General features: G+C 39.3%; 1 protein-coding gene across 2 annotated transcripts; it reads left to right on the top strand.

Moving 5' to 3' along the window:
- The first annotated feature begins 286 nt into the window (after window positions 1–286).
- Window positions 287–17,737, top strand: rhobtb1 (Rho related BTB domain containing 1). Of its 2 annotated transcripts, none has more exons than XM_071920817.1 (11): window positions 287–423; window positions 1,204–1,390; window positions 2,167–2,391; window positions 3,085–3,228; window positions 4,221–4,417; window positions 4,831–5,039; window positions 5,816–5,934; window positions 11,000–11,150; window positions 14,335–14,423; window positions 15,637–15,742; window positions 17,568–17,737. In XM_071920817.1, the coding sequence occupies exons 1-11, from the start codon at window positions 302–304 to the stop codon at window positions 17,735–17,737; spliced, it is 1,719 nt and encodes a 572-aa protein (XP_071776918.1). In that variant the 5' UTR covers window positions 287–301. The 2 variants fall into 2 exon arrangements, with proteins under 2 accessions (XP_071776918.1, XP_071750296.1); XM_071894195.1 differs by having other exon boundaries at window positions 2,167–2,401; window positions 3,098–3,228.
- The last annotated feature ends 7,499 nt before the right edge of the window (window positions 17,738–25,236 follow it).

Raw genomic sequence — 25,236 nt, 5'->3', positions numbered from 1 at the left:
TACAAACTTTTTGAGGATACATGGCAACCTACAAGGCAAGTGCGAGAGATGTGTGATTCAAATGTTTCTCATTTACTACCATATTTCAGAGTTAAAGGATAATTCTTGTTATTTTCATGTTATGTTCAGTTGTTTCTTACACCTGAGAATAACAATTCACGCAGATAACCCAGTGCTGTGTAGATGTAGTTTTTAACCCTGCATGTTTAAACTGTGAGTCTCTCTCTTCATTTCCAGGTCAGATGTGGTGGTGCTGTGTTTCTCCATCGCCAACCCCAACTCTCTGCACCATGTCAAGACCATGTGGTACCTAGAGATTAAGCACTTCTGTCCGCGAACCCCTGTCATCTTGGTCGGCTGCCAACTGGACCTGAGATATGCCGACCTGGAGGCTGTAAACAGGGCTAGAAGACCGCTGGCTAGGTGGGTTCGACATGCAGGCAACTGCAAAAATAAAAATCAATATCATTGTGTGTTGGTGAAATATAAATATACATAATAGGGCATTGGGCCACCTCCCTAATGTAGTTAGATTTCTTGCCATTTTTCAATTCAAAGTCTTATTGGCATTAGCTGAATACTATCAAACTACATCAGTCCCCTATAGCTGAACACTATCAAACTACATCACTACTCTATAGCTGAACACTATCAAACTACATCACTACTCTATAGCTGAACACTATCAAACTGCATCACTCCTCTATAGCTGAACACTGTCAAACTGCATCACTCCTCTATAGCTGAACACTATCAAACTGCATCACTCCTCTATAGCTGAACACTATCAAACTGCATCACTCTATAGCTGAACACTATCAAACTGCATCACTCCTCTATAGCTGAACACTATCAAACTACATCACTCCTCTATAGCTGAACACTGTCAAACTGCATCACTCCTCTATAGCTGAACACTATCAAACTACATCAGTCCTCTATAGCTGAACACTATCAAACTGCATCACTCCTCTATAGCTGAACACTATCAAACTACATCACTCCTCTATAGCTGAACACTATCAAGCTCTATATATATATATAGATAGATAGATAGATAGATAGAGAGAGAGCTGAGATCACATTCTAATAAAGTGATCATTAATTAGATCTATATTTCATTGCCACGAAGGCACCATGGGACTGTACAGAATCTGTGCATTGTCTCTCTCACTCGTTCTCCATCCCTGTGTATTTCTATAGGCCGATAAAACCAGGAGACATCTTGCCACCTGAGAGTGGCAGAGAGGTGGCAAAGGAGCTGGGCATCCCTTACTATGAGACCAGCGTCTTTGACCAGTTTGGCATCAAAGACATCTTTGACAATGCGATTCGCGCTGCGCTCATCTCACGACGACACCTTCAATTCTGGAAGTCTCATCTCCGCAAGGTAGATAAAACATTTACTACAGTTAACAGTGATGAAGCCACAACACATTGGTACAGTTTTAAGCTTGTAAGATGCAATAGCCAAGTAAATGAAGGTTTTTTAAAGCTGCTCTATAGGCGAGAGTTTTATGTAAAAAAAATACACCTGTCTTTTAAGCCTAAATCAGGAATTGGGGCTGCAACAGAGAAGAGCATCCCATCCCCCATAATTGAGATACTATAGATTGACTGTATTAACCCAAATTATTATTATTATTGTGATAATATGAAACATGATTGATTTTGTCGTAACGGTGAAGACGAGACTGCGACTTTGAAACTTTGTCTAAAACTCTGAAATTGCTTCAAATATCGTCTAGTGTAAGGTCGGCATTAGAAGACATTTAGTTTATTGATGTCACCACACAGGATTTCTGGGTATTGAAGTCCTCAAAATTCAAACAATTACCTCTCACTACCATATGGGGCCGCCAACGTACGTGATAGCAAAAAAAAAGTGCAGATTCTCGTTTTGCTACAAAGCTGCCCTATTTTTCTAAAGCCCACCTCTCATTTCTACATTGTCTTAGCTAAAGCAGCGTGGATTTTCTGGCTGTCTGTTGCTCTTTCTCTTTCTCTTTCTCTCTATGTCTATTCAAATCAAAGTGTGTTTTTGGCATCACATTTTTCAGACAGCAATATACCCAACAACAACAAAACATAAATCTCTGTCTCTCTATATGTGTCTTTTTCTTTCTCTTTTTCACTATCTAGCTGTTTATATGTTTGTGATTTCAGGTTCAGAAGCCCCTCCTCCAGGCACCATTCCTTCCTCCCAAAGCCCCGCCTCCTCTCATTAAGATCCCCGAGGTCATCTCAGGCAACCGCTCTAAGGGAGCCCGCCTCCTATTGGACAGCCCGCTCTGCGCTGACGTCCTATTTGTCCTCCAAGACCACACCCACGTTTTCGCCCACAAGATTTACCTGTCCACATCATCGTCCAAGTTTTATGATCTCTTTCAGGTGAGTGTTGGTCTACCAGTTGTGTTTGTGTGTTTTTGCGTTTTTGTGTGTGTAAAATAAAGGTAGAAACACTTTCATTATGGAGTAACTGAATCATAATTACACAGACAGATACAAAGGCCAGTCATATTAAGTTAAATGCCAATTAGCAGTGTGTGTCAGCTCTGACAATCAACACTTTTGTATGTGAGTTTTCAAAGCAACGTGAGGCAACTAACGGAGATCCAAAGAGACCAAACAGTCAGTATCACTGTGGCAAGGAGAACAGTCTGGAACCAAACACAGACAAACTTTATCAGCAAAGAGGAACATTGGTTGCAAATAGAAGCTCACCGAAAGGGACAGATGGACACTTAACAGGATAGTTGCTAGACACCACAAAATTACGGACTCAACAAAAACTGAGCAGAGCTTCACAAAGCTGGCATTTATGTCAGGGCTGCCATTTGGAAACTGCTTATATTCAAGACCAACACATAAAGATGCATAACCTGGTGTAAGCAGCACAAAACCTGGAGCCCTGAGCAATGGGCACGGGTACAGTACGGGTTCAGTTGATACATCATGGACATCCACCAGCCAAACCTAACAAATTTGGTTGGTGGCTAGAGTAAATTTCCCACCCTGGTGTCCATTCACTAAGTAATGAATGCCTTAAGAGAACGTCATCTGTTCTATTCTCTACTATTTCAGATGGATTTCTCAGATGAGTCCCAGTGTCTGGTGGTGACAGAGCGACATGCCAGGGACCATCTGATGAGGACTCTGAGTTTAGACACTGAAGAGGAAGTCGCTGTGCTGCCTAACCTGTCTCCATGTTCACTTAGAGCATCAAAGGTAATGTCAGGGTGGAAAACTGCCTTTATTGGCCACAAGTTACAGGCCACAATGGGTACACACATCTCCAAATTCACCAGCCACTTTCACTACTTTTTCAACCAACTAGATATATATGGAATAGAATAGGACCTTCACAATAAAATTATATTTGATATTCACGACCTATTGCTTAAGAAACTAGGTCTTTGGAGTGTTTTGCCAAACTGTAATTCATTCACAATTCTTAAGTTATGTAATTTTTTTCCTAATGATCAATGAACAATGTTCATTTCTTTCCCTGAACTCGACCAGCAATCAAAAAGCAACATTTTGTATAAATTCCCACAACATGGCCCTCCAAGTTTGTTGTGGAATTGAACTAAAAACTACTTAAAGAGTAACTAAACCCCAAACCCAGGTGATGTCACCACCTGTTGCACTCTATAGAAGGTAACATCACAGGGCACAAAGACCAGCCAAGAGCAGATGGCCAGTTCAGTACCCTACTTTTCACCATTAGGTGTCAGGCTTCACCACAGATTTGGGTGGGGTTTAGTTATTCTTTAAGCTACAAATACTCTTGGAAACCTTGCCAAACTTAAAGGAAATATCCACCTTGAAAGAGAATTACCATACTGTATGATATTCCAATAATCTGTTCAATTAATGTTAGCGTGAAAAACAGTTTCTGAAAGTTAGCAAACAAACAACCAAACCTCTAATTTGTGTCTAGACCTGCTCCAATGAATAGGACACTGACCTTATAGAGCATGACCAAGGCATCTGTTGAGGACTCTCAGTTTAGACACTAGGAAGGTATGTCTCTACATTGTGAGAGCATTTGAAATAAGATATATAATGATACTTCAGTGATGATACTTTGTGCCTTTGAGCAAAGCATCTGGCGAGGACTCCGAGTTGAGACAGTGAGGAGGCTAAGCTACCAAAGCCTAATCTCTCTCTCTCTCTCGTTCTCATTCTCTCTCTGTGTCTCTCTCCCCCTCTCTCAGAGTGACGGTACGCTGCGGATGATGAGTTTCAGTGGGAAACACCGTCGCACCAAGCTGTCTCTGGCCTCATGGAGCAAAGCCTTCTACAGCATCCACAAGGAGAGCGTACCAAACCCTGTCACTGGCCACCCGGCACCCATGACAGTGGTCAAGATGGACTATTCCATCCAGCTTGGTCCCTTCAGTGCTGTGCTCAGGTCTGTTGATTGGTTGATCAGCGTAATCGACAGGTTGTGTGGTTAAGTGATTGATATCATTAGTAAGATTCAACTGATATAGGATTTAGAAAGCCAATACAGATGCTGATATTGATGCAGATTTTTGGATTGTTAACCCTAAACCTAAATTGCTGAAATATTAATATCAAATATTTTTGTGTATTGTGTATCTTTAAATTTCCCCATTTCCAAAAACGTCCAAAAAATTACAAAAAAGGATTAAGGATTGACAAGGATTACCATAGGAAAACCATATCAGTCGAACCCTAACTACTTTGATGAGAGACCTGATGAAGATCTTTCACATCTAAAGTAAATGGCACAAACCCTTGAAAAGCCTCTGTATTCTGTATTTGACATTCTATGTTCGTATTCTATGTTTTCTTCTCTAGGTTCCTGTACACGGGAGAGCTGGATGAGAGGGAGAAAGACCTGATGAAGATCGCCCAGATCGCCGAGATCCTGGAGGTGTTTGACCTGAGGATGATGGTGGAGAACATCATGAACAAAGAGGGCTTCATGAACCAGGAGATCACCAAGGCCTTCCACGTCCGCAAGGCCAACCGCATCAAGGAGTGTCTGGCCAAAAACACATTCACAGGTAGTCAATTAGGTTACAGCAACTTTTTACAGTTGCAGTAAGTAAGGTTTTTCCTGCCCCATAGCACAAAATGACCATAATATATCTGTGGGGGTTGATAGGGGTGTTGATCAATACCAATGACTCAGCGATTACTTCACCAGGTGTTGAGATTTCTGGCTTTCAAAACTCACTTTGTGGCCCATTTTGGAACGAAAACTCCTCATGCATTGATGGCAAAGTTATGTCACTCTCAGCTGATGAGTTTTTTAGAGAAGATTAGAAAGAAGGCTTCATAAACTGTATCAAAGACCTTAATTCATCCAGGAAAAAATTGACCGAGCTTCACACCCAAGCATATGCTCCTCAAACCTCTAGGCCAGTGGTTCTCTACGTGGGGTCTGGTTAACACAATTAGAGAATGTTGAAGAATGAGTTTCACTGTTATCTCTCTATCTACTATACAGATAGTCATGGAATTTTGGACAAAATCATAACCAACAATAAAAACATTCTCAGATTTGGGTCAAATGGGGGGTCCATGGCTCTAATGTGTACTAAATTAGGGGTCCTTATATGAAAAAGGTTGAGAATCAGGGGCATCTTGGTACTTTACCAACAAAGACAATTAGATGTTATTTCTTAACAATTATAGTATGATATTAAATAAGAGTGTGGTGCAATGACATGAGGTGAACTATTCATGTTTCATCAAATACTCACTAAGTCTGAGGTAAGAAATGTGATTCTACCATAGGCTCTTCAATTGTAGTTTCTTTATCCAATGCCCCCTCCAGATGTTACGTTTCGATTGGATGATGGCACCATCAATGCCCACAAGCCTCTGCTGATCTCCAGCTGTGATTGGATGGCTGCTCTGTTTGGAGGATCCTTCATGGAGAGCGCCAACAATGAGGTGAGAAAATACTAAAATAAAATTAAAAAAACAAATATATATATTTTTTTTTATTGTCCTTCATTCATCCTTTCATTGTCCTTTTTTACATAAGAGATGAGAAAGGATTTTTTCCCCCCTTTTTTCCTTTTATTTCTCTTTTATCCTTTTTTGTTCAGCATAGATAGGAAAATACTCTTTTGTCATTTTTTTCCCTTCTTTGCTTACTAGAGGTGAAAAAATACTTTTTTTTTTCAGAAGAGCAAATAAAGTTCTTTTTTTCTATTTTTTAAGAGGTGAGAAAATATTCCTTCCTTCATTCGGTAATCCTGTCTTTTGAATATTTCCACACATTTCTAACACAAGGAAAAGCAGAAGCATGTGGTCGAGTGCAAAGTAATGCTTCGTAAGGCAGACCGCTTTAATACTGTAGTTGCAAGGTGAACGTGGTCTCTTTGTGATGAATGTGTTTGAGTGTGTGTGTGTGTGTGTGTGTGTGTGTGTGTGTGTGTGTTTTTGTGTGTCAGTGTGTGTCTGTTTTATCACCTCTCTGACGTATTAAATGTTGGCCTGGCAGCTCATGGCCTGCTGCCAGGCCATGAGCAGATGGCCCTAAGTCGACACACACTTGCACACACACACATACACACACACAGACACATACACACGCAATTGCAGGCATGGATATGGACACAAAAGGACAGAATGCACACACATACACACAAGTGCACTAATACATGCAAACAATACAGAGATGAAAGGCGTCACACACATGCCTTACTTTCTCTTCTTTTAAATGATGTCATATCAGCCTCGGAAGCAGGAAACGAGTGAATGAATGAATGAATGAATGAATGATGAACAAGCCAATGGATGAAGAATGAATAGGGCTGTGTGAATTGCTGTTTATGCAAAGGAGGATGTTTTTTGTGTGTACGTGCCAGCATCTGTGTGTGTGTGTGTGTGTGTGTGTGTTAGCATGTATAACTGTTTGATATGGAGGCCCAGGTAGCCATGGTGCCAAGGCAGCATGACAGCTCTATCACACTAATGAGACAGAATAGACGTCACCCGCTCTGTTTGTGTGTGTGTGTGTGTGTGTGAGTGTGAGTGAATGCGAGTGTAATAGAGAAAGAATAGTCATCATAGCCACCTATAAATAGACCAGTAAAGGGGGACAACACAGTGAAAACTCTGCGCAATACTTTGTCAGTGACTGAATAGAGCTTAAAGGGTAAATCCACCCAAAAGCAGATTCTGAAATCACCCCTAACCGCTTTGGGTGATAACAGTAACTTTATTACTTATTACTTATTATACCCATGAATAAATAGTGTAACAAATTACCGTAAATTGTTGTCATCACCCTGTCTAAATCCAGATTGATGTTGAATTATCCAAAAACTAGATCCAACCACTCTCGCCTGATTTGTTTTTCCTCATAATTTCTCCTCTCAGATGAGAAATGGTAGAAAAGTTGACTTTCTCTGGGTGGAAGTATTCACCTTTTGCGTCCCACGACCTCCTCATTCTTCTCCCAAAGTTAGATCATGTACAGCTCAGCAAAGGCATAACCTTGTAGGGTTCAACCAATATGGGTTTGTGAAGGCCTACATTTCTCTGATAATGTTAGTATTACTGTATATATTCCTTATCTTTAAAGTTCGCCATTTTCCTGGCAAAAAAAATCCCCAAAGATTACAGTTACTCAGTGTTTCCTCCAGAATTCTATTCCTGTCAGCTTGGAAAAGCCTCTGAAACAGCAGTTAGACCATCGTGGGACACTCTCCATTGAAACACAGGATCGTGACGTTCTTTTAGGTGGGTTACCTTCTTAATGCAGGGTGACCCACCCCACTTATTCAATGGTAGAAAGTTCAGTGGAGAGTTTTAGTGTCCCATGATGCTCTAAATGCTGTTTCAGAGGCTTTTCCACCCTGACAAGAATACAATTCTGGGGAAATACCTAATTTACAAAGGACAGTATATGAACAATTTAATTCCAAAATGAGATATTATCAACCATTGACCCTTACCCCTTCAAAATCACTTAAAATTAAAACAGTTACTAAGATAACTTAAGGTTGACAAGATGACAATACTTCTACAAACTGGATCCCCAGTGTTTTAGAGCTGTTGAGTGAACTTGTGAGTGATTTCTTTTCCCAAAATGGAGATGCAGTCTTCTGGAATAAAAGTCTTGATATTCTCAGTAAGAGAGTCTGAACTGAACCATCACATGTCAGACACAACTGGGTCAGATTTATTTTAATGCCCTGGCTAGTCTGTCCTAGTTTTCGAATAGAAATACACACATGCACACACACACACACACACACACACACACGGATGCACACTTGTATATAGAGAGACAAGTCTAGATACACATGTATCCATCAGTGCACATGCATACACCTGCAAGCGCACATACAGAATGCACACACACATGCACACACACACACACACACACACACACACACACACACACACACCTTCCCACGTCTATGAAACGCAATGTGTTCTTGCGCTTGAAGTCTATGTTATGGAATGGCAGTGATCTGTCTGACTGGGGTGCTGTGTGTGTGTGTGTGTGTGTGTGTGTGTGTGTGTCTTTGTGTGACAGGACTGGAATGTGCTTAGTAATGTCAAAGAGAGGTGAGGTTTTAATCAATTACCACCCAGTGAATATGTGTGTGGGGGAGGGGGGGTGGGGAGTAACAGAAAGAAAGAAAGAAAGAAAGAACTAAACAAAGAACAAAAAAAGAAAGATTTTAATTGGGCAGTTAAACTCCTTTTTGTGGGAGTCTCTGCGTTCAAATTAATTTCCTGTGTGTGTGTGTGTGTGTGTGTACATGCACACATGCATGCGTCAGGTTCAGTTCAGTTTCAATTCAGTGAATTTTCTGAAAATCATTTTAACATAAAATTATCCCACTCAACCTGTTAAGAAATAATGAATGATCTGTCATTAGTGTAGCACACTTTCTATTGATGCTTCAAATGGATTGAATTGAAAGTTAATTGACTCTATATTGACTCCTGGTGAAATTAGGGTCAGACTGATATGGGTTTTTGAAGGCTGATACTGGTATTGATATTTTGGGATTGAAGCTGCTGATATTCTATGCCGATGTGCAATAGCATTTAGACCACAGGTGATATTGGGCCATAATTATTATCATCATTGGTTTTAGTGTCCCATGGCCTAAATGCGGTTTTAGAGGCTTCTATATACAGACAAGAATAAACTACTGGGGGAAAACTGAATGCTTGTAATAACTAACCTTGGCATGAAAATGAACAAATTTAAAGGCATTGAATATCAGCAGAAATCAGATATCAGTATCTTCAGTCCAAAAAATATAGGTATCAGCATTGGCCCAATGAATCGGCAAACCCATATATCGGTCTAAACCATGGCTGAAACATTGGGCCTCATGCAAGAACCACTCGTACGCACAGATTCGTTCGTAAATCACTCGTACGAGCGATTTACGAGAACTTGCCGCATTCACCAATTTTCTTGTGTTTAGAATTTTCTCTTAGGTATGAACAAAATTTACGAGTGGTCCAGACCTGTCGTACGAGTCACGTACAATCAACCTGCCGTTCTCCAAAGCAAAAAAACCCCCTTTGTTGTTGACTAATAGATTGTATCTCTGTCACTTTGAAGAAATGTTGAGTTTGAATATATAAATGACACTGTAAAGTAATGTATAATCATGTTGAGATTAACCAGTACAGTGGTTATAGTCATAGGAAAAATAGCAAGGGAGCACTGTTGGCTTTTTCAAAAGAAGGTAGTGCGTAATTTATTTTACCAGAGCCGCATAAAATCTCATAAGTAGGCTATCCATCTGGGTTACATAGTAGCCTATAAGTGCGCTCAATACAAAGACAAAACAAAAAACACTAATTTGCCAGGTTATTTGACAAACATTCAGATGAGACAAAGGCAAGGTTAGATTGTATTGGGGGAAATACATTATAGAGGGAGATAAATCTGATTTCTAGGCTATTTTACTCCAGTTGATAACGTTAATGTGGGTGCAAGTGAATCTAAACTTTAAAAAGAGAAATGGCTTTAGGTCTTACCAGCTTGAGGTGCAAGTCGCTGTCCAGGGCGACATCGCTGAACACCTGACAGCTATATCGCCAATTATGGCAGCTATAGGCCTATTCTTTCATCTGTCTGTGTAACGGAGAATTCCTCCTGGCCCTCCTGTTATAGTCATGGATCGCCTTGCTTTTTGCATCTAATTTCATGTCAAGCCATTTCTTTTTTTTTATTTATTTCTGTGACTGTGCCCTAACGACAAATCACTATAGTCCTATAATATTCCTATAATACTCCGATATGGACTTAGAGTATCTGTGGTACTCAATAGTGAGTTTATACTGACCTTATTATGGTATTTTTGTCTTCTGTAGTATCACTATAATATTCCTATAGGGAATTAGCTTTGTTGGGATATTTATTTAGTATTCATCTAAAATGTATAGGAATACTATAGTTGATTTTCGTAAGGGAACGCACAACAGACAACACTGCATTAACAGCACAAGTTATTTTCTCCCATTCCTTGGCTTTAGCAGGACCTTTGATTCCACTATTGAATTATATTAAATATTATATGCTTTGGTTGACTTATTTCTGATAGTAGGACTTCAGTCTCAGAGCTGGTAGACTTCTCCTTAGTCTTCCGTGTCATTTTTATGAATGAAGCTTCCCGACATATGGGCCGGACGCCTAACCTTATATAGTATTATAGGGGCGTCAATTATGCTAATTGACTATTCTCGTGAACGCGCGTTCATTTAGAACAGGTGGAATTCATCATGTTTACGCAGGTCATTTACGACTGTTTTCTGAAGATACGAGCGTTTGGTGAATCTGACGTGGCACACTCGTACGAGTCCACCTCACGAAAAAAGTACGAGAAATTTACGATAAAAATACGAAAATGTTCTTGCATGAGGCCCATTGATTGTACCATGACATGGACATCTTTATCCAAAGTTAACCAGTGCTAGTGCCATACTCTACCCATTGGTTTACACAGTATGTGTGTGTGTGTGTGTGTAGGTGGCGTTCCCCAACACCAGCCGGGTGTGTATGCAGGCTGTACTGGAGTACCTGTACACCAACACACTGTCGCCAACAGCAGAGCTGGACCCCATGGAGCTGACCGCCCTGGCCAACAGATTGTGCCTTCCCCGCCTCACAGCCCTGACAGGTAGGAGGAGGAGGGATAGAGGGAGGAATGAGGGAGAATGAGAGACAGGGAGGGAGGGGGGGAGAAAGTAAACATGATGTCCTCGTTTCGAATCCCATTATTTCCTATCTCTAAAAAACTATCACTATAAAGGCAAAAAGTCCAGAAAATATTATAAAAAAAAATGGCAAAAATGGGATTCTCCACATATGGGAAAATCTTTAACCACTTGGCCACCATGCCACTACTCCAATTAATCAATCAATATCATAACATGCAGAGAAATAATTATGCTACTGATTTAAGTTAGGTATTACAAAGCAGTTGATTGCAATGATTAGTGATTAAAGCTGCACATTGGCAGCCCCTAATGGCAGCAAGAGATACTTAAAAACAGCTTGAACTTAAATATCCGTAAATCCTGTAAGGTGATGTCAGTAAACTGCACGCTCATGCTTACCATCCCAGCTGGTCTGTGATGTCTTATACCAAAGGACACCAAAGGGACAAGAGAGGCAAACGATCTAACGTTGGTGAGTCCAGAGAGAAGATTTCACACCAGTGACCATAATGCCAGACTAGAATTTAATTTGGGCAAATACACTGAATCTGCGGCATTTCAATTAGTGCGGATGGGACACTCTTCTTTGCGACAGCCTGACTTTGTGAATTAACCTTTGTGAATTAAAATCTTGAGTGCAGCTTTAAAAAAAAAAAGGATATTTGAAGATCAACTTCTTGACACTGTTCCTTAGACTATGGCATGGTGATACTGTACATACTGAGCAAAAAGGCCAGCACTTTTATTCTTGTCAAGGTGGAAAAGCCTCTGAAACAGAAGCCTCTGAAACTCCTTAGAATCAGTTCAGTTAAATGTCTTCCCATAAACACAGTGTAGTATTTATCAATTCTACAATAAATAAGTAATCAATCATTGGACGACACTGACTAGACCAGATCCCATTTTTAATAAAAGGACCCAAAATTCAGTCTAACCCCAGAAAAGACCCAGTCTTTCTATCACCGCCACCCTTATTGGCTTACTAACTGTCATCACTGTATGATTGGGTAACAGGCTTGAGCCTGGTCCCAGACCTGACTGAAAAATGTGCATGTCTGTGTGTGTGTGTATGTAGACGGGTGTGTGTGCGCGACACACACACACCTGTGCCCTCTCAGGTTATGAAACACTTGATTTATGTATGAGGGAAACCAACGTCATCTCTCTCTCCTGGTCCCTCCCACTCATACACCGCACTCTGTCTCTCTCCCTCTCTCTCTCTCCTTTCTCTCTTTGTCTCTGTCTCTTTCTCTCTTTTCTCAAGTTCAAGCTCAAAACTGCTTTATTGGCATGACAGGACAGAAATCTATGTTTCTAAAGCGATATAGGGTGTCGATTCAGGTAATATTATAGACATTAACAGATTAATAGTTATAAACAAAAACAATGAATATCAGTGTTATCAGCAATAATATAACAGATATAACTTCAATAATTCAATTCAAATCAATTAAACTGTTCCGTTCAGTTGATTATAATAGGATGAATTGGGGGCCAATATAATGTAGACTATATACTATATACTATATACTATATATACACAGTACTATATATGTTAAGGTTTATGTGGAAAAACGGTCAGTGTACACATGTACCGGTCAAATTGTACATTTACCGACAGTGTGGTACATGTACACATAGACTGCTCAGTTTGTACATTTACTGACAATGTGGTAAATGTACAAATAGCTCACCAAAAATTCCCACATATCCCAGTTTATCTGCACATGTCCTGGTTCATATGAAAACTACTACATTTACCGGTTTGTTTGTAGAGTTCTCTTTGCGCTTGTTGTTCAGCGATCTCTCGCAGCTTCACTCCAATGTAAAAAAGAAATAACCTAACCTAACCCTTGACATCATACACAGCCCAGTCTTAAAAGATTAAAGGGGCAGTCATAATGTTGTAAATTAAGTTTTAAAAATCTGATTATTGAGTTTTCTGCATCGATGCAGAATCGTTCAAGAATAAATTGTGATGCATTTAAGAACTGATTATCCCCCCAACCCCTAGAGAGGAGTAGAGGAAATACAGCTTGATTGCATTGATTGTTGGTTTTGCATTATTTATGCAGTAGTGTTAAATATTATTTACTTATCTGGTCAGCACATTTTAACTGGCCATCTGCTATTGGCTGATCTTTGGTGCCAGGTGATGTCACTACCTGTTGTACTCTATAGAAGGTGACATCACCTGGCACCAAAGACCAGCCAATAACAGATTGCCAGTTCAGTACCCTACTTTTCACCATTAGATGTCAGGCTTCACCACATATTTGGGTTTGGGGTTTAGTTACTCTTTAAATTAAATGGAGGGGGAATGTACAAATTGACCGGTATACAGTATGTGTACATTGACCGTTTTTCCACATAAACCATAACGCATGCATTCTTTCTCTGTTAGTAGCTGGTATTTTGGAATAAATCTAGTAATGCTGGAGAGGTCCAACTCTCCGGTTTCCTTGTAGTTTTTACGAGTACGAGGTGATTCTCTGTTTCTACCTTTCCTGATTGGTAGTGGGAGCACAGTCTTTCTTGTAGAAAGCAGAATGTCCTTGTAGAAATCAAGATGCAGCAGTTCCGGTGGGGTTTTATTAACTTTTGTACTTGCACTTTACTGTAACAAGGGTCTCCAGAATTCACTGCTTGATCAAAGACTGAAATATTTTCTGCCAAATTGCTATGAAGGGATAGAATTTGGAGATATTTTTTTCTAATTGTATAATAGGCCCAGTGTGCTTTTTCTGCCCGTGATGTGATTGCCATGTTAAACTTCCTTGATTAACTTATTGTCAGTCTCAAATAGGTGTAGGTGCTGTGAGATATGGGGTTTCCTCCTAAGGTGAATTGATACTTGTTTCTCTGTGATCGTCTTTTGGAAAATCATAATTTTTGTTCTTTCCATATTTACTATTTAGACCCTCCTTGCATTTGAGCTTTAGTCGCCAACTTGTTTAGGCATATATTAAAAAATGTTGGACTCAAATTGCATCCTTGCATCCTCCCCTCATTTGGTTAAAATATTCTGTTCTTTTGTTTTTTTTCTCTTTTTTTTTTTTTTTTTTACCAATTTTCTTTTTACCAATTTTCTTGTGACTAGAGATGATAAATGATTTTCTCTCTCTTGTCTCTCTGTCCCCACAGAGCAGTATGCAGTCAATGAGCTGATCAAAGCCTCTAAAGAGGGACAGGACATCGATGGAGAGGTGCTCACCTATCTAGAGCTGGCTCAGGTGAGGTTGTTCGCAAATACACAGAAACTGATGTACCTGCCCTTATTGGGGTTAGATCGATATATCAGGCTGATGTTAGTCTTTTATTAAAAATTAGATGTGGTCCAGTCAGTGTGATCCAACTCTGATATGAGAGAGGTTCCTCCCTGACCACAGCTAGTCAATATGTTTTTATTATTATCATTATATCAGATGTCTGACCAGAGAAATCATTCCAGTGTGGTGTGGAGGATTTTACTCAACAGTCTGTAAAATCTGCAGTGAAACCTGCCTCACCCTGCCTTAAGGAGCTGCTAACCCACCTAAAAGAATTTCATTAGTGTGGCTTTCAAGAGTTTTACTGTCCCATGATGCTCTAAATGCTGTTTCAGAGGCTTTTCCACCCTGACAACAATAAAGTTCTGGGGGAAACATTGAATACTTGTGTTTTTGACCGTTCGAATGGTCAGAGATATTATGCCATAAAATGCCATAAAATATGGCAGTTATGGCAGCTTCAATCCAAAAATATTTGTATTGGTATCAGCCTTCAAAAATCCATATTTGTCAAACCCTAGTTTCAACAGGGGTATGGTCAATGGTCAATTCACTTTCATTTCAATCCACCAATAGAAGTGGTACTATACTAAAGTGTGCTATACTAATGACAGGTTAACAGGTTGACTACAACAACTTCATGTTAAAAAGGTTTCTGGTATTTGAATTGTCAAGACAATTCACTTCCTGGATTGATTGAAACTGCACTGTGCCCGGCCTTGACACATGCATGTGTGTGCAAGTACATTCTCACACACACACACACACACACACACACACACACACACACACACACGCACACACACACACACACACACACACACACACACACACACACACACACACACACAAACACAATCATATGCTTTGAACAACAATGGAGCTTTGCTGTTGTCAGGGGAAAACCATATAACTGCAAAGAGTATGTTTTTAGTAATTAAGAAAATAATCTCACAGACCTATGTATTTCTGGAAACTTTCAAAGTCATGTTTTCCCACAAAAGCAGTGGTTCATTCACATGCACTAGTCCCCTGGATAACACATGGTATGCATAGCCAGAACGAAGAGCATGCTTCAACCATTTTTCTTTTGACTCTTTTCAAGTCAAGCGGTGCTCTTGTCCTGTGATATTTTCTGAAGATGTTTTTTTTCACTTTCTCTCTCTCTCCTCTCCAGTTCCACAATGCTAACCAGCTAGCGGCCTGGTGCTTACATCACATCTGTACTCATTACAACAGCGTGTGTGCCAATTACCGCAAAGAGATCAAGTCCAAGTCACCAGGTAAGCTGCCTACCCATCTTGGCTCTGGCACCACAGTATATTCATTTATTCAGATCCTCATTAGTTGCTACCAGAATAGCAGAGGCTTTTCTCCCCCGTTAAAAGTCACTTGAGCATGGTCTGATTCTTCTCAGAAGAACGCATGGCTAAAGAATTTTAAATGTTTAACAGAAAATAATTCACTATATTTCAAAATGAAATGTGCTTTCCTTTAACAAAGACAGGTATCGAAAAGGTTTTTTCTTAGAACCAATATGCTGAGCTGGTACCGCTATCAAAAAATTTCTAACAATACCCAAACCTTGCAAATGTCCAGTGTTGGGCTCATGACTCAAAAAAGTAATATATTACTAATTGCTCATTTAAAAAGTAATATTATTATTTTACTCACTACTCACTAGGGAGAATAATTCATAGCATTTCCCGAACCTTATAAAATCAGGATAACTCTGTTCTGTGACTGATCAGGAAACCAAACAGTGCTAATGTCCAATGTTCTTGTTTATGAATTTTTCCTGGATAAAATCAAAGTAGTGTGAATACTTCTACCCAGAGAAAGTCAAGTTTCAAATCTTCCTTACTGCTGAGGCAAAACATTCAATCAGTCAGATGGTGGCGCTATAACGTGTAATTTAACGTTTTGGCCAATAACTCCTAAACCGTAAGGCCTAGAATCAAATTGGTTTTCCTCAGATTCCTCGGCTTAACACAAATCCATTGCACATGTTGGTTTTCATTTCAGACTTGACAGTTTTCCACCATTTTGATTTTTTTGCAATTTTTTTTTTGGGCTATTTCTCTTGTAATTGATCAAATCTCAAAGATATTTTGCACACAGCATATGTGGATGTCCCATATTATGGCTACTACACAGAATTATGATACTCCTAACTATTTGGCTGTGGAACACAAATTAATTTTGATGGAGTAACCAAATTTCACATACATGTTTGGGATGGGCACCAAAGTGTGTCAGTCCACATTTGGTTATGCTGAATAGCGCCACCATCAGGACTTATTTTTCAGTGGCAATATATCAGGCAACATTTCATTTGCAGTTGCAGGACTTTCACCGAAGTGTTCAATCTTTGAGATGGAGAACCTTTCCAGAATGATGAATCAAGTTTATATTCTCACTGTCAAATCATTTGCCCCTTAGGCTTATTTTTATACTGAAATAGTACTTGTTACTAAAATAGTAATCAGAGGTGTGACCAAGTCAACTTTGCTCAAGTCCGAAGTCAGTCTCAAGTCTTGAGGCACAAGTCTCAAATCAAGTCCCAAGTCTAAATGTAGAACAGCAAGTCAAGTCAGAACAAATCAAGAGTCCAGTATCAATTTAATATCTTAAAGAAATCTAAATATCTAGGACTTTTCAATGCAATATGGTTTTAATAGGATAAAAACTTGGTAAGAGCATCATGAGTTTGATTTCTATAATCAGTTTCAACTTCAATAAATTCAATCATTCCATACAAACTCAGAAAATAGAATTTAAATTCAGTCATCTGCTGGAACAAATCTCATCACTTTCAATCTAAGTCATTTACACAAACACAAGATCTCAAGTCAAGACTTTAGAAACCTTTTCAAGTCATCAAAGTACAAGTCAGAGTCAAGTCCCAAGTCACCAGAACCAGAAGAAGTCAAGTCTCAAGTCTTCTCTTCATGCATCAAGCAATTAAAACTGTGACTCGAATCTGACTCGAGTCCAAGTCATGTGACTCAAGTCCCCACCTCTGATAGTAATTCATAACAGTAGTTGTTACTGGCAAAAGGAGTAACATTGACTAGCGGCTGATGTCCATGTGTTTCTGTATGATAGAGAACCAGGAGTACTTTGAGAAGCACCGCTGGCCCCCGGTGTGGTACCTGAAGGAGGAAGACCATTACCAGCGCGCCAAGAAGGAGAGGGAAAAGGAGGACATCATCATGAACAAGCACCAATCACGACGCAGATGGTGTTTCTGGAGCACCTCCCCTGCCGTGGCCTGATTGGTCAGGTCGGGGAATCAGGAGTGACGGGTCAGCGGTTATGTTCAGAGGTTCAGACATGGGCCAAAATATAGGTGCTTAGTCTGTGCCTCTTTCTCCTACCAATCTCTTCTCTTTCTCTTTTCTTTCTTTTCTCCTCCCCCATTTCACTCACCCCTGTCCTTCATTCCCATCCAAGCTCTATAGATCATCAGGCCAAAACTGTCAGGTTTCTGAGTCAATAGGATTGGACCAATATGGGTGTGTGAAGGCTGGTACTAATACCGATATTTTTGGATTGATGCTGCCAATAACAGATATTTTGTGCTGATATATGGTATGACCATAAGTTTGACCATTTTCATGCCAGAAAAAATCCCAAAATGACAAGTAATCAGTATTTCCCCCAGAATTGTATTTTTGTCAAGGTGGAAACAGCCTCTGAAACAGCATTCAGATCATGGGACACTAAAACTCTCCACTGAAACCTAAGAGAGTAATAATCATAATCACAATAAAAGCATATTCATACATCAATTCAGGTTAAGGGCTTCCCATTGACAACCAGTGTAGAATTGATTAGTTATACAATAAATATGTAGCTTAACAAACTGCATCATATTTATCATATCGGAGGTAGACAAGATATCGGCCTGACATATTGGTCTAACCCTACTTGATAACGATATGGAAATTCAGCAACAGTGGGACTAGAATTTGTTCTAAACATGCTGGGCCTGCAGAACACTCTCAACCTCATGATTTGTAGACCTTATCCTGAAACGGGAAGATCCCATCCTAACCTTGCCCTCCACTACCTTGTACCCATAAAGTAACCAATACACACTATAGGCACTTTGTCAACATTTAACAAGAGGGATGTTTCCTTTCTCTCCACTTAAGTTCCTCCTGCTGCCACCTCTTCTTCTTCTTCTTCTCTTTATTCTACACCTCCACTGTCCCACTCTCACTGACACCCCTCAATCAAACCTAGCATGCTCTCATTTCTTATTGCAATACAAGGTTTTTAAACACTCCAATCCAGCTTTTCTCCCTACCGCCACCTCTCCACTCCTACTATGTAACCCCTCGTCTCCTCTCACCCCTTCCAGGCCAACACAAGTAGCCTCAACTTCCTCCTCTGTGTGGTTTGAAGCACAATCAGTATGTGTAAAAAAAAAAATCAAATAAACGCCACTGACGTCCTATCAGCTGTACACTTCACTTAAATTTCAAATGGCTGCTTTGATAGTGAACAGTGGCTTCATTCAGATTGTATTCAGTTGTCGATTGTAAAACTTTTTTTGTTCATATCTATATGTGTCTGCCAAGCCAAAACTAGGGCTATAATGTTTTTTTGTTTTGAAAAGCCTTTTAGGAATACTACAACTGAACAGTTGTGTGTTTTGAGCGTTGGATTTGCACTGTTGGATAGTATTTCTGGCCCAGGTTTGGTTGGCTGCACTCAGAGCATAAAAGCAGCTCCTATAATGTTTTCTCTCAGCATACTAACTGTAAATATGTTAAAGTACAAGTTTTATTATGGTCAACCATACTATCATGATCAGAGTATTTTAAACCATTTAACAGTCGGTCATACTTTAGTAGAAGAATTCCCGAAGTGGAATCAATTCATTCAAAACAGTGAATGAATTCTCCATCAGTGTTAACCAAATGTGTTGATGGAAATTCATTCAGCTGTGACTTTTGTGATTTTAACTACTCACACTCTCTAAATGAAGCGCTTAATCGTGAATGCTTAATACCGCTGATACAATCAACTCTAATGGGCAACATAAGGCTGTTAATATTTGTTGTAACTATGACAAGAGAATCCAGAAACTGTTGACGGCAGTTTCTGCTTTGCTGTCACGCTGGTAAGCTATATCAATGCAGCCAGGGCTTGAAATTAACACTAACCACCAGCCAGATGCTTATATGTTTTGGCTGTCTGGAAAAAAAAACTATCCTAGCCAACCTGTTTTCATTCTGTATTTTCTATTCTAAAAAATTATTTTACCGCTAAGATATGAAAGTAACTGGTGAAATTCTGCATCCACCAGCCACTGTGGTTTTGATGACAAAATGGTTAGTTTCATGCCCTGGACATACTGTGTTAAAATCTAAAGGAGAGAGACCTGACTACTGTCAGGTCAATACTACCAGTCCATAACACCAGTCCTGGAGGTACATCAGTCTGAGGTTAGGATTCAGTTAGGTCCAACTTAGTCACATTAATTCATGCTAATGGATTATTTGGTCAAACATATATAGTTTAAGATATATATTCACAGTTACATTCACAAACCTACTATTCAGAGAACTGTAAATGTCTGTAATAGTCAGTGTACTTTAACATAATCTAAAACTATGCCTCTGATTTTGTTTTTGTGACTTTTGGAAAAAGAGACAATAGGTAACACAAACAGTGTGATAGGAGTTTGACTGAATCCTAGCCTTCAACACCAATGCAATAACTCCTAACCACACTATAAAATGCAGGAAATAACTAGCTACAGCTCAGTCATACCTAGGTAAGAATAGTACTTGAAATCCAATCAGATTCTTGTGAGCATCCACTCTTTAGCCTGCCTGTAACAGGTATTTACAGCTGCTACCCTAACTGAGCTGCCATTTCATTGCTTCAGGCAAGGATAAATCCACCAGTATTGCAGTATTTGCAAAGATTTCAACTACTATTTTTATCCAGTGCATTCTACAGGCCAAACATTAGAGTTCCAGGGATATATAACAACTATAACACCTATATACCATCTGCAGCCGCCGCTTTCACAGCCTAGAAAAACCTGCAGAAGATGACCTTATTTTTCTACAACTACAACCTCTTTGTCTCTCACTCTTTCTAGCTCTCCCTCACTTCTTCCTCCCTGTGTTGTAGCACACGATCATGGCCACCTAGGTCAACCCAGAGCTGCGTATTTATGATTAGAAGGGCTTAGCACCAATAAGGATTAGTTCTTCAGGGTTTAACTTGACATGGACCTAGCCTACATAAGCAACACACATGAATAACAACAAATAGCAGCAACCTCTCACATCGTTGCACAGATCAGATTACGGTGATATATATATGTGAGCAACTTGAGCGGTGGTTGATTTATCTTTCCCTTTGCACTTGAACAGCAAAAGTGACAAAACAACACATGGACAATAAGCTTAACCACACGCTCCTCACATGTTGTCAAACCTGCATATTTGGTAACTACTGGGTTTGACAGCTCATGCAAATATTTGACAAGCTGTAGTTTTCCCTGGTTTGTTTCACCAATTCATAGGTAATCACTGTGTAGTGTATTATGAAAATGAATATGACTATAACACCCATTGTCATTGCTAGCAGTTACATACCGTTGATTGTAATCACTTTATCACTCAGATGATTATCATGAGTGAAAATGGGGTAGTAACAGTATTTTTCAGATGGCAGATATTGTTCTGCACTGTTTTGTGGGTATTTGTTTAGTGCGGTACACATATTGATGTACTCCCTTAAAGCTGCACGAGGCAACTTTGCATGTTGATGGCCCCAAATGGCAGTGAGAGGTAGCAAAATTTTGTAGTGCTGGGTCAATTCACGTATCAATTGTTAATTTGAACGACACTTAGATGTGTGTGAGTTGAATCAGTTCACCAAAAGAACTGAAACTAAATTTCAAATCAGTTCAGTGTCCGTGGTGGGACTGCACTCTGTACGGTTCTAAGTGAGTCGACATGCTTGTAAACACAAAACAAGCATTCAGGATAAAGAGAATTGTTATTTGCCTTCCTTGGTAATGACTTCAATGCTGGCTGACTCCTCTCCCCTAATATTGGCTTAATCAACCACAGTTGCAACAAACTCACAAATTCCAAACGTCCTTGTTCATTCATTCATTGTCTTTCCATGACTCAAACAACACAGAATTGCTCAGGCAGGTAGGCAGTGACAGCTTTTGGTCAAAAGAAACAGTACAAATATGAGTGATTTGTTCGTTCAGTGGGCTAGCAGGTCACTCAATGAACCAAGTCGAAGTAAGCATAATCACAGTAACACATGTGGAGTAGGCTACTCTGATTTTTATTATTAGTAGACACCACTTAGGACATGTGTACACCTTAGTTGCATTTCTTGAACTGTGGTGAGGTCGGGCATGTGCCCATCATGTGGAGGTGGAAGGGAAGTGTAGGCTACACCAAGTCAGCACATTTGGAGTTTAGCAGTGGCGGGACAGGAAAGCCTGAAGAAGGATCAGTTTTTTTCTTATTCCCACAGATAACTGACCAAACGTAGACAACAATATTTCCAGCAGCTACAATGGAGGTTGATAGCAGAGAATGTAAACATCAGGTTTTTGTGTCAGTTCGTCACAATCCAAGCGAAGAGAGCAAAGAGTTTATTTATGCAGCCACCATTTTGGAGGCAGGTTGTAGGAAAGTGGGTACACCATTACACAAAATAACTGCTAGAATGTATTGAACACAGATTGATGATATATAACTGATAAGATGGCTGTATTTTTACATAAAAAGCTTGCCTAGTGCAGCTTTAATGTTCTTTCAAATGAGAGACAGCTAAGGGAAGAAACAGAAGTGTTGCACCTGCATTACATTTGATCAGTAAGGCTAAGCAAAGATGTACTGTATCCTAATTTAGGGAAAATACACCCTACATTACACTCTTAGGAAGATGTATCATTTTCTGCACATCTGTGTGTCTAATTTGGGACAAGACAAATTTGTGTTACTTTTCAACATAAAGGCCAAACTAACACAAATGTGTGCTGTCCCAAACTATGGATGTTTCTGAAAAAGGCAATACACTATGATTTTAGCAAGTTCAACCAATATTTGAGAACATCTCTCCCAACTCTCTCTCAAAGCTAGAAGTCAGAGAGTGAATGCTCCATGAAGTCAGTGTCTGATTCATTGGAGAAGGTCTAGAAAGTGTCTGTTCATTACCACACATTACAGTTTTGGTTGTATATTGGAACAGATTATTTGAATATCATACAGTATGGAAATTCTCTTTTAGTTAGGCTAGAGTATTTGTAGTGTAAGTATTTTTTAGTTCAGTTCCACAACTCCCACACGGTGGGAATGTATACAAAATGGTGCTTTTTGGTTGTCAGTATCACTCTTCTTGGTTTCTGAAATTATGAGTCATCACCCAAAATGAGTTAAGTTCCACCCTCTACATGACAAGAGCCAAACACTGTTAAATTTGATCTGTGGCTGGTTGGTTAGTCTACTCTACAAGAAGCCAACCATCAATGGCTGATGACTTTGAGATGTATCTGACACTTGGACCAGTGAATGAAAAAAAATAGTTGGAAACATAGCCTTGGTCAGTTTGTTTAAAGCAAGCTGTACTGAACTGTGCTCCTGTACTGTATGGTATTGTATTGCACTACAGTGGTTCTCAGCCCTGGTGTCGCTGCACATTTAGGCGAAACAGCAAAATTTAAAACCACACATTTATGAGTTTGAATTAATAACTTGATTATGTGAATTACTGATAGCTTGAAAATATCAAATGTCACAATGATCTGGTGGACCCAAATTGTATGAAGTTGGAAAGGAAAAGTTTGACAGTAATAACAAGTGTGCTACTGTAATTCCCTAAGCACTGCACATGGAAAAAAGCTCAACACCAGAATTAACAAACCAGTGAACAAACGAACAAGCAAATGAACACGCACAAAATTGAAATAAACAAAATTGAAATATGCTTTACAGACTATGAACAACAACAAATAAGATGACACTTTATTGATCCCCATGGGGAAATTGGGGAAATAAATGAGTCAAACAATAAAAAAATATCAGACATGAAATAAAAACAGGGTTATACGATTATATATTTTCAATAAAATTGTTTAGAGTGAACTCAAGTTTATTTATGTAGCCCTTGAGCCACATATATAAAAGCCTTACAGTATAAATATGTTTTAAGAAGTAGTTGTAGGATCTGTTTGGATTGAATTTCACAAAGTGTGCATAATAGTTTTGTTTGACTTTAGAGTTTCATAACATCTGAACCAAATCTCATGCTGTCCCAGTGTTTCCTCCACGGCGCACCAATTGAGAACCACTGTTGTACTGGTCTGTACTGTACCAAGGGTGCTGCTGTGTAAAACACCTGATTGGTTCCATTATGCTCATAAGCGTAAACCAACATTTGACAATATAGACAAACATTTTATGTGTTAGGCGAGAATTCAGTCTTAGCAAATTACGAGGGAGGTGTTGCACAGAAAGCGTTAGTATCACAATTTTTGCTTCAAATAAATGTTAGCTAAACTACATGAAATTATTGCGATAAAAAGAGCATTACAACATTATGGGGTCACATACACATAGTGGCATGAAATGTTGCTTTTTGAAGGATTTCAAATCCTTCAAATGTGGCTTACTGTGGTCTTAATGCTCAATAGGTAGAGAATAGCTCTCACGCTGCCAGTGTAACGGGTTTCATTCCTATTTGGAACACCCACGCTAAAAATGTATGCAGACACGATACTGTAACGCAGTACCATAGATGGGATAAAAGTGTTCACCTCACAGCACGTTGAGTAGGGCTGAACACGAAAAAAATATTGACATCACCTTATTCACTATTACCATTTTCTACAAAAAATGTGTGGGATTCTCTTGGGGGATCCAATTTCACTAAGTTCTACCATTTTTTTTCTTTTGCTATATTCACATATTGACTTACAAAATAAGGTGTAATTTTTTAGATAGACCGAACAAATATAGACAGAACTTAGATAATTGGATCCCCCAAGAGCATCCTGAAAGTTTTTTCTTTCGCCTCTTAGGGCCTGCATAATTTCCAAATTGCAACAGGTTGGAATTTTTTCTCAGAGGGAGTGGTACTCCAGACAGCCTCCTAAACAAGGTATTCTGATGTTGTGCAAAGGGTTGGCCTATAATTTAAGTCGTTGGCCCATAATTTAAGTTGCGCACCAGAGAAAATTTTTTATTTTATTCAAACTGAGCAAAATATTCTAAGCAATAGCATCTCATTTCTCCCATCTCCCACAATTTGTACAACATTTTAAGCACAGAAAAAAATAGTGTGGAAAAAGTTCATTTCAATTAATATCACAACACAATATTCAGCAAAAACAAGTCACAGTATAATTTCTTTGGTCAAGATTGTGCGGCCCTGATTTTAGGTTAGAGTTCCCCATCAAGCAGTTTTGCTGAACGCACCTCAGGTCAGCAGACCAGGATTTCTCTCTTCTGGTAAGAAGGGGAGGAAAATAAGTGGGGTATTTCTATTAGTTTTACCTAAAGTGGATGTTAGTGGACCTAGATGTTATGTAACACATAGATGGAAAACTAATGTAATTGTTGCAGGATTAGGGTCACTTGACTTTTGCTTCAATCAGTTCACCTCTTGTTTTGACTTTGAAATTCAAATGTTGAACAGCTTTTGCCATGAGGATGTTCTCATATTCAATCTGTGAAGAAAAGGATCAAACTCTATCTGGTAAATCGATTGCAATTGAAAT

The sequence above is a fragment of the Centroberyx gerrardi genome, chromosome 20 (assembly GCF_048128805.1).
Source record: "Centroberyx gerrardi isolate f3 chromosome 20, fCenGer3.hap1.cur.20231027, whole genome shotgun sequence".
Taxonomy (NCBI): Eukaryota; Metazoa; Chordata; class Actinopteri; order Beryciformes; family Berycidae; genus Centroberyx; species Centroberyx gerrardi.
Note: the sequence above shows the minus strand (reverse complement) of the source record. Positions and strands in the feature narration are given on the sequence as shown.

Bases quoted from the DNA above. Each gene is read 5' to 3' on its own strand.
- rhobtb1 (XM_071920817.1), top strand. From the start codon at position 302: ATGTGGTACCTAGAGATTAAGCACTTCTGTCCGCGAACCCCTGTCATC. The intron at 2,392-3,084 runs GTGAGTGTTGGT...CTACTATTTCAG, and splicing joins AGTTTTATGATCTCTTTCAG to ATGGATTTCTCAGATGAGTC. The intron at 15,743-17,567 runs GTAAGCTGCCTA...TCTGTATGATAG, and splicing joins GATCAAGTCCAAGTCACCAG to AGAACCAGGAGTACTTTGAG.